The sequence below is a fragment of the Onychomys torridus genome, chromosome 2, assembly GCF_903995425.1.
Source record: "Onychomys torridus chromosome 2, mOncTor1.1, whole genome shotgun sequence".
In the NCBI taxonomy this organism is placed as follows: domain Eukaryota; kingdom Metazoa; phylum Chordata; class Mammalia; order Rodentia; family Cricetidae; genus Onychomys; species Onychomys torridus.
The window spans coordinates 8,496,285-8,507,137 of NC_050444.1; the positions used below are offsets into that span (position 1 = coordinate 8,496,285).

Consider the following 10,853-nt stretch of genomic DNA (forward strand, 5'->3'; position numbering starts at 1 on the left):
ATAACATTAGGATGGAGGACCAATGACTTACCTTCCTAGAGTCTCCTCTTGTGAAATATAGAGGAGACAGGAGCATGAACCTCAGTGTGGAGACTCAGAGATAACACTTGTGTCATGTGGACATGTAGAGTCTACACTGGATTATAGCAGTCCTTGGAAAAGTTCACATTGGTTTGTCTCATGCCCGTCTTACCCTACATTAGGTTATTATAATATTGTTATCAATTATATTTAGTTGGTGTAAAACACAATTTACTATGATATTTTAACAGATACATATACAATGTACAGAATTGTTTTTTTAATGTAGATGCCTTTTTCAAATAAAATTTTTTTTCTAAATTGAATAGTGCAGTCTTTAATTCCTAAATTAAGATTATTTCAGATAAAATTGTTTCCAGAGGTGTTTAAATGAATTCCCCCTCGCGTACTTTAAATTTTTCCAGGTACTAGTAAATTTTTAAGCTAATAAAGCTATCAATTAAAAGTACCAAGCTTGGATTTGTTATACAGTTAAATTGGCAGATACTTGGGAGTTTTTGTCTTTGATATTTGGGGGAGTGTCTTGTTTTGTTGTTGGCTTTTTGTTTGTTTTTTCTGTGAAGAAACTGGTTTCTGAAATGTTAAGCTCTTTGGCCTTCTTGTCTCTGTTATATCTTTCTGGCTTTTCAATTACACAGCAAGAAGCCATAGACACTAGACCCAGCAGGTCAAGCGCTTGCCACATCCCAGCACCCATGTAACCAGGGTGTGGGAACCATCTGCAAATTCAGGTGCTCTGTGCTCAGGAGGCAGAGACAAGGGCACTGCAGCAAGTTGGCTGGCTATGCTAGCCTATGCATTGAACTCTGGCTCTTGGGGGTAACCGTGCCTCAATATAAGGTGGGGAGCAATGAGGAAAATAGTCAACATCAATCTCTAGCTTCCACACACTTGCACACACATGTGTACATGCATTCACTACACACATGCCTCTACACAAATGCATACCACACACACACATACATACACAAGCCAAAAAAAGGAATCATATACAAAATGCAAAGAAGTAGATATATGGTATACTAATAAAAATTTATTCATTGGGTGTGCCAGTCTGTATTTCATATACTTCACATATGACACAAAATAATCTTTTACATTTTCTTTTAAACATTTAAAATGTAAAAACCATTCTCAACACTTGAGCTGCACAAAAACAGGAAGAGTAACTTTGGTCTATGGGCTACTAATTTCCAACTATCATTGCACAAGAATAAAGATGTGGAAACAAGGCATCATAATGACACCCATCATTTTGTGTATGAAAAATATACTTTTAGAAAGCCATGGGAAGGTGTGTAGATGCATTCAATTCAGAGAGTCATATAACTTGTTTAAAAAGACATTGGAAATTCAGTTTAATACATATTAGTGTCTAGCAGAATTTTCTTACTCTTCTGCCTCATCTGAACAATTTATTTTCTTTGTGTGAAAAGTAACTTCCTAGAAATGGAAAGGCATGAGTAGAGTGAGTTCGAAGCCTGCCCAAGCAAGCTATGTGTAGAGTTCCGGCCAGCTGCATTGCTGTGGGACTCTGTCAAATGAGAAAGAAAAGAAAAATATCCTACTTAGGTAGTAACTCCATGGTAATACTTACTGGTAAGATTTTAGAAGTTTAAGGAGTCATAGATACAGCTCACTGTGGAAGCACCCATTAGATCCTGGTTCCAACCCCCACACAAAACCATTTTATTGAATTTTCGGTAATATTAGGGAGACTTTTGAGTGAATGATTACTTTAAATATTTTTGGGTTTCTTGAAATTATGAATATTTTAGATAAATCAGATGAAAGTATTTTAACTTATCAATAGATGAATAATTTAAACATTCTATTTCAAAGTTTAAAACACAAACACTCATATGTTCATTTCTGAAAGGTGGGTAGTTTTAAAATTACTAGATGTTATAATATTGTTTTATATTCATAGTGCAAGAAAAAAGATAAATATAATTTACATATAAATATATGTATATATTTCAGTAAAAATGGCACAGCTGGTAACTCTCTTAAAGTACATTACCAAAGTATTATTATAGTCAGTATTTAAACACTATTATTATTTTTCATCTATAAGGTATTTAAAGATAAACACAAGACATTTTTAAAAAAACATATAATGTCAACTTGCACTCAGTGAACTCCACTTACTTCGTAGTTAATTTTAGCTCAATAGCTAAAATAGACCATTTTAAATGGTCATTTCCTTAAGAGTTCTCTTTTTAAATTTCTTTTTGCATTAATTCATAATCAATTATGACATAAAATTGACCTTTTTTTTTTTCGAGGCAAAGTCTCATTATATAGCCCTGCCTTGCCTGGATCTCGCTCTGTAGACCAGACTAGCCTTGAATTCACAAAGATCTGCCTGCCTCTGCCTCCTGAGTGCAAGTGCTGGGATTAAAGGCTTGAAGATGTCAGAAGTGGGATTCTGGGGAGGTGCTTTTCAGTCTCTGAAAAGCACTCTTCTCATTGATGTGAATGTCAAGAACAGAGATAAGGTAGTTGAAAACTGGAATGAGAATTTCCAGCAACAATAAATTAAAATATAACAGGAAAGTGTCAACACTTTGTGTAGTGTTTCCAGAAGAGTAGCATCATTTTCAAAGCTCTCAGCACTAGACATATATAAAGTTGAATAATATTTTCCTTTTCCTTGATGTAAAGCATATGCTCACACATGAAGAACTTAACTAGTGAAAAAAGTATTATCACTAAAACGTGAATTTGAAGCCTTTTCATAATTAATCAGTAGTTTTCATAAAAGTATAAAACAATTTCCTTAGGAAAAAATCCTGCCAATTGGAATATCTTCATTTTGAAAATAGTAACAAAAGACATTGCTTTCTGAGAGTGGTGAAACTCAGGCCTCAGAGATCTGAGCACCGAGGGACTCAGGCAGTGAGAGCAGAAAGTGGTACCCTGGGTACAGTTCTTTTCATGGGCACAGTCAGTCACTGGGAAGCATCCATGAACACTTGTTCCAAGGGCCTATTCTGTGACAGCTCTCTGCAGTCCAATACCATCATCCAGTACCCTCTTCTTCCAACTGCATGTCACAGATGTTTCAGTTTATATTTAAACTCAATATCATTTAATGGTGGCAAAATTCCCAAGCCTGCCCTGGACTGGTCTAAAGGGGGACACTTGACTTGGCTCTCTACAAGTTCCAGTTCAAAGTATGAAAGCATCAGAATCAAAAATTGCTTGATTTCTTGAACAGCAAATAGTCTTCCAGGACATATTGTAGCTCCTGATCCAAATGGCATGTAGAAATACTTGAGTTTGTTCCCATTGCTGTAGAAGGAGGTCTTTGTCTTCCTCTTCTCATCAAGGTACCGATCATATTTAAAAGTCTGCAATAAAGAGACAAGAAAGAAACCAATGAACTATTTTGATAGAAAGTTGTCTCACTCTTGACCTGGAAGACCCAAAGAGTAATTTTCTACTAATAGCTCCATACTCTGCAAGTTATCATACACCCAGCACTGAACCAGATGATTCTGGAAAAAGCTTATCAAGAGCTGGTGGACTAAGAAGCTCTAGGTACCTCCTGTTCTGCCTGGACTCATTCCTCAGTTAGGCAAAAGAAGCAAAGGGTTCTAAACAGATAATAGAAGAAGTAAATCAAATACATTACCCTCATTATTATGGATTTGGAAAAAGGTACTTTTTAAGGGAAAAAAGAAAGACGGTAGCTTTGCTATGACTGAAAACTTAAACTAACAGAAACTATGAAATGCAAACTATCAGGACTACAATTTCAAAACTCTTGCCTCTATCCAAAGTTTCCAAAACATATGAATACTTATTAAAATAAAGGGGACAGCCCCTATGGCTTCAATGAGTGAATCAAAGCTGTAATTCACCTCTATACTGAACTTCAATGAACAGAAACTTACCAGAGGCTCTGGGTAGATTTCAGGATCCAAATGCATTAACTGTGGATAAAGAGCTATGATGTCATCTTTTCGGATGTTATAGGAACCATCCTCAAGATGTAGAGTGAAATTCTCCTTAGCAGTCCGGATATTCAAGGATGCACTGGAAAGCCTCAGAGCCTCCTTGATGATGCTATCTAAATATTTTCAAATAAAAGAAGTAAGAGAGGGAGGAAGGAAAAAGGGTGGAGAGAATTTGCATATTAAACATATTTTCAAGTTATTTATTTTTATGTTGATGGGTGTTTTGCCTGCATGTATGTATGTGCACCATGCACCTGCCCAGTGTTTGCAGAGGTCAGAATATGGCATCAGATCCTCTGGAACTGGAGTTATGATGGTTGTGAGCCACCATGTGGGTGCTGTGAGTCAAACCTAGGTCCTCTGAAAAAGCAGCAAGTACTCTTTACCACTGAACAATCTCTCCAGCCCTGAATTTATGCATTTAAAGGCAACATTTAAAGTCTTAAGTACTTCTGACAATCTATATCCAAAATGAAAAAATGGAGTTAACAAATAAAAACTTCCCAAAGCTGCTTCTGTTACCACTGTGCTGCTATTTGTGACTCAGCTGTTCTGGAAGATACTTTCAAACTAAACAGCTAAGCCATTGGTTCTCAACCTGTGGGTCTTAACCCCTTTGAGGTCCAATGACCCCTTTGCAGGGGTCACCCAAGATAATCAGAAAACACAGATATCTGCATTATGATTCAGAACAGTAGCAAAATTACAGTTATGAAGTAGCAATGAAAATAACTTTATGGTTGGGGGTCACTACAACATAAGGAACTGTATTAAAGGGGTGTGACATTAGAAAGGTTGAGAACCACTAAGTTAATAATCTTTGGGTATGATGTCATGTTCTTCACCATCAGTGGGAACTAGATAAACATCTTTTATTTTGTAAAATATTAATCTTATTTCTGTAGGACACTAAACAGCTAGAAAATTGGAAAAACTGGTAATCAATTTTGTGTGAATTATTGTTGACCATTTTGGGGATTAAGCATACTTATAGAGAAATATCTTTCCAAGCATTTCCTGAATCTACCATTCAGTGTTTAGAAAATACCATTTTCAGCCATTCAGTATCTGATGGTGTGAAATGACACCCTGCTTCTAGGTAAAGGAATGCAGGAGCAAACTAAACCTCAGAATTGCTGGAGTCTAGGAGAGGTCCAGTCCTGCCTTCCAGCCTCTAGCTGTCAGCTGCCCTATTCCCAGGGTTCATGCCATGATTGAGTATACAATCACAAATGCTTAGTTCTTTATTCACAAGTGAGAGAAGGGACATGTCCAAAGCAAAGTGACAAATCCACTTCCCAAACCAGGCAGCACTGGATCAAGGCTTTGTTGCTAATAAGCTAAACTGCCCTCAAAGCATATGTGGGCTTCTGTCCTTTACAGAAGAGGACATAAAAAGAAGATTGTTTTACTATAAACATGTGGCACTTCTGTATTTTAGAAAATACAGAAACAAGGGAAGAAAAGCCTCAGTCACACCACCCAAGCCAATCATGCTTTCCTGATTGTACATTGTTTACATTTAATTCCAAGCTTCCTTAATCCTGAGTTCATGGTTTTGGAGTACTAACAAGGAGGCAAAGGACACAGAGCAACTGAGTATCAAAAGTCCTATTCCACTGTTGCCACTCTTCCAGGCTTTGATTCAGGTGTCATCCCTCTGGGACTCAGTTCCTTGCTTGTTAAATAAAAATGGAAATGTCCCTAGTTATCAGACTGTTGTGGGGTTGGCATAAATTGAGCATTGTTACTGGGATATGAATGAGGGGTAACATAGGAAGCACACCTAGTACTGGCAGGTCGTTCAGTTGCATTTGATCCAAATAAATGTCATTCCCTCCAGGGCCAGGGTCTTGGCCAGCACTCTGTAACGCTCCAACCACTTCTTCAGAGGCTGCTTTCAATGCTTCAGGATTCCTATGAAAAGAGATGTATGGAAAATATTTCCTTATTCAGAAATATGCAAGTAAATAAGAACTCTATTTGTCTCAATGAAGATATCATGTTACCAGGAAGCACTCAAGGGGAGGTAGTCATGGTACCAGGGAGTACACAAAGTGGTATTGCCATTTACTTCGTTTGTGTTCCGAACTGTACTCATGTCCTTGGACTCATGAAGGGGCATTAAAGGGGCTTTGCTATGTAAAAGCAAAGCTTTGGTCAGGTCTGTATAAACCAATGATTGGAATAAGGGCTAGACATTCATGTGATGAATATAGTAACTCAGAAGGAATGTTTCACCTAATATACAATTACAGGGTATTGGTTACTTCCCAAGTAGAAATTCAAATTTACTCTTAAAATTCATATCATGGCTTCAGCACACTTCTGTTATTTCCACTTATGTTACTAATTTTGAATTATGAGATAAAGGATACTTCCATCAATGCATGGAAATTTGTTGGAGGCTGTTTGAAATCTACTTTACCTGATTACAGTGAACTGAGCCTCAGAAATGTTTGACTAATACGTAGCTGTTTAACTTAAAATATGGCTGCAGTTCATGGGTGATATGAAATTGATGTTGTAACTCTGTAAATCTGTGAGACAGCAAGAAAACAGGAATGTTCAAATTAATAAGGAGTGGCCTCTGTCCTCTTAGGACATCTGCAAGTCAGTCATCATTTAAAATGTTTTATCATGATGAAGATTGCAGTCATGGATTTAATTTGACATTAAGAGGAAGACTATGGGGTTAAGAGCAAGACTGAATCTTGACAAGTACTGACTGATCCGTTCTGTGGCTTCTGCAACATCCCTTTCAGTGGGACTGTATTCTGCTTTTGTTATGCATATGTTAAACATGGGCACTGAGTATGGCGTTCTTGACCGATGGCAAAGAAAGCTCTACCAGTCTTTTGGGGCTTTTAGTTAAAATTGTAATTTCTGACACGATGAATAATAAACACTTAAACTGCTAGTCACCTGATCATTTGAAATAAGCTCCAGAAAGTTGCAGGAATGGTATTTGCTTGAGATGCCCAGAGGATAGCGAGGTGCGTCTTGGCCTTCTCCATGTCGTCAAAGGTGGAGAGAGTGTCATTGAGAAACATGCGCAGACGGATCAGTTCAGAGACCTGGTCCCTCACAGAGAGGTTCTCATGCTTCAAGCCCTCAGCCAGCGTTTCCCGGGCCTTATGTGCGGTCTTGAACAAGTGAATAGGAAGGCCTGCCGCCAGCGCTGGAAAGACTTGATCAAATTGCTTGAAGCTGTCAAGGTTGTTTAGAATAAGCGCTCTTTGTGTGTCTGGCTTTGAAGTATCTCTGCCAAACAGAGTTAGATATCCGGCTTCAAACATCACTCGGTAGCAGAAGGCGTACATTCCTTCGGTGACCCAGGCAGCGCTCTTTGTTTGAGCAAGGCCAGGACACCTCATGACAGTTTGGAGGTTTTGCATCATGGCTTCAGAGAGTGAATGCAAAGCAGCTCCCTGGAGGGTTTTTGTAAAAGTGTTGTTTATGTTTTCCGTGGTATTTCCATCATTTGGGTCAATGCTTCTGTGCCCAAATGCCTGGCAGAAAATAAAATCCATCAAAGGGTGAGGGGCTAAACCTGAGCTAGCCACTGTTAAGAAATGGCTGGAAGATAGATCAATACATTCATACTTCTCTGTCTGGCTTTCCCATATCATTTCACAGCACTTTCCAAAGGCAGAGGAAGATATACTCTTCCTTTAAGGTCGAGTTTAAATCCCAGCTTCTCAGGGAAGCTTCTCTAGACTACCCCGTCATCTTTGATGTAAGACTAACTTGATGTTCATTTTATCTTTACCTCTTTATTCTCTGTAGACACATTTTAACCAGACTTCAATCTACTTAATGACAGAGACTATGTCTGATATTTTCTTGTAAAAATTCAGTAAGTTGTTTTCTCTAGAATAGAGATTCTTGATAACATCTAAATGATGCTTAAATATATAGCCTACTTCTTAAATTAATGAAATATTTGTGTGCATGGATGTGGTAACAGTTGAATTGAATGTTAAGTCTACCAGTACTCTACTCTCAGTGTTGTATAGACAGCATTGATGTTATGAATCTGTACTTTCCTTATTCACAGTGTCATCTGGCTCAGTAAGTACTAACCAAATGCTTAATTTGTGTATGTCATCATCAATTCAAATTTACATCTACCTTGAATTTTTAATATTTAGTACCAAGAGACTTCCTGATTTTATGTTCCCTCTATCCTACAATCTAATAACACCGGAACAACTAAATAAACTAGTGCATTAACACACTAGGAAACAAACCAAATCTGAATAAACTAGTTACCTTTGCAGAAGTAGTGTAATGAAATTTTTTCCAGTCAAAATATTTTCCATGGCATAACACCTTATGGTATGACAAGGAGTTTGTGATAAAGTGGACATATTTCCCCATCAGTTTGCAGGTAAAAACATGACCATGCTTCCTTTGATTGGCTCTCAGGAACTCAAGAGGATTGGACCCAAATTTCAGAGCACAGCCCAGGTATGGAATCAGCCCATTCTCCAGTGGAGGTTCCCCTACTTTCCTGTAAGACAGATTTGAGAGATGTGGAAAATCACGTTTGGCATTTTTATGAAAGTCAGGTTTTTACTGGTTTCTTATTTCACGCTTCATAACTGCAGTTCATTGATACTTCTTGTGATAATTACCCCATTCTTTTACTAAAACAGTGGGGTGTTTTGTTTTGTTTTGTTTTTAGCCTACTAAGATATTGGTGAAGGTGATTACTGAATCTACCTACTCATCAATCCATCTACCAACCCATCCATCAGTCTATCCACAACTCTATACATACATACCTACAATCATCAAGCACTCATTAAATTGTTTGCTATGTCTATGTCAATGGTGTCAATATAGCCAACAAGATTCTTGCTCTCATTGTAACAATGAAGCTATTATCTAATGCTTAGACCCATTCAATGAATCGTTTGTCCAAATGCCTACAATGTTTCATTTGTTCCCTTTCTTTGAAGATGTGAAACACCAAATAACAGAAAAGGCTACAGGAATGAAGTTTTTAAAATCTACACAACTTAAAAATATTGGCATTCTGGGGTCTGGAGGTATGGCTCAAGGGTGGAGCTCTTGACTAGCACATATGAAACCTTCCACTTGATTCCCAGCTCTGAAAAGAAGGGCATTAGTATTCTGTGATGATATTTTAAGAGAGTAGTAATCCCATTTGAAAAATTAGAATATTATAAAATGAAGTTGGGGGAGATAAGCACTGGCAGATTGTCAACTATATATATTTAGCTCTTATAAATGTTTTTATTAGAAATTATAAGCTTACTTATTTTCCAACATGAACTACTTATATCTTGTTAGAATAACTGAATATTATTGATTTTTCCTTTCTTAGATTAAGATATCTTTCCTAAGATAAACTGTTTAATTAAAACTGGAAACTATCAGACATGACTTAAAATAACTCAAAGGGCAAAGAAATTTTTAAAAGTGAGACAGCAGTGTACCTCACTGAAGATATACGGGGGTATTCCCATATTTTAATGTTGATGTAACAAAACACACAAATGAACACATGCTTAGCCAGAGCATCTATTCAGTTCATATGATAGAAAGAACCCTTCCAAATTCCACCCTTGCTAAATGCACCCTTCCAAGCTTGGGTTTTTTCCACACATGCTCACACAAACATGCATCAATAACTTATACATTTTTTAGTTATGTTTAACAAGATCTGCATGAACATCAGTGTATGTGAATATTCAAAGGCAAACTGTCTACATCTTGTCAGGTTTAGTTAAAGAAGAATGGCTTTAAATTTTAGATAAAAATACTAATGTACCTGTATTTTTAAACTGTGTAATAGTGAAGGTAAAGAATGATAGACACAAGCTAAAAGACAAGTTAAAGAAATTCTTTCCATACCTTCTCCTTATGCCAAAGATAACCCATATGCAGCAGCACACTACTGCAGCAATCCCCCAAATCAAAGAGATGGTCATCATTTTGCAAAACAGGAAAAACTCCCAAGGTCTGTGCTTAGCCAGGTAAGGCTGCTCCCGAATAGTGGCTCAAACTAGACTTTTTATATGCATAAGACCATGGTCCAATAACTTGAGCTTCGGTGACCAAAGCAAACAACTAACTATTTGTCCTCCTGTTAGAAAAAAGAAAAAATAGTATTACCTGGCCTTGAACTAAGTCCATAGTATCAGAAGAGGTTCCAAAACAAGCAGAGGGCTGCAATACTCGATAAGCCAAAGATCTGTCCCTCATGTGCTGACATAACTTTCAGGCCCAGGGACAGTGGCTAACATTGTGCTTCTGCGTATGTAACAAGCAGAAGTAAACATGCTACAAATGAGTGCATCTGTTAAAGACATTGAGCATGATGTAAACCAAAACAGGCAGAAGCTTTTCATTATGGCCATTTATGCTGTGACCTTTGGGGGCATTCATTTAAGTAATTTTCCAGAAATATACTGCAACCAATCTGAAAGAATGAGAACTGGGTGGGACAACTTTCTTGTTTGATTGCCTGGTGTATTTGCATATTCACAGGTGTTTCAGGTACACTATGACATGTTACTGTCATCATCCAAAAAGAAAACTTCTCTTGATACCTCATCTTTACCAAAATACAATCTTTACCAAACATGTCTTGTAATTAAGATGTAGTTTACTTCAAATAAAGACTATAATACTTCTTGGTAGAAACATAAATATGAATTCGTGATTTACCTCTTATGCCATTTGCACTATAAACTGCTATACATCCTCCCAATTTTGATTCAGCATAATCTTTTATTCTGTTCTGGAAGTTGAACCTATGGCCCTACTTCTCCAAGGCAAGCACTGAGTTATACTAGAGCTCCCTATTTAACA

The 10,853-nt window shown here is 37.3% G+C and overlaps 1 protein-coding gene across 1 annotated transcript; it reads right to left on the bottom strand.

Moving 5' to 3' along the window:
- Nucleotides 1–2,710: 2,710 nt before the first annotated feature.
- LOC118577137 (cholesterol 7-alpha-monooxygenase) lies at nt 2,711–10,014 on the bottom strand. Its single transcript, XM_036177193.1, has 6 exons — nt 9,894–10,014; nt 8,283–8,523; nt 6,933–7,519; nt 5,794–5,924; nt 3,945–4,120; nt 2,711–3,398 (listed from the first exon to the last, which is right to left on the bottom strand). The coding sequence occupies exons 1-6, from the start codon at nt 9,971–9,973 to the stop codon at nt 3,099–3,101; spliced, it is 1,515 nt and encodes a 504-aa protein (XP_036033086.1). The 5' UTR covers nt 9,974–10,014; the 3' UTR covers nt 2,711–3,098.
- Between the last annotated feature and the right edge of the window lie 839 nt (nt 10,015–10,853).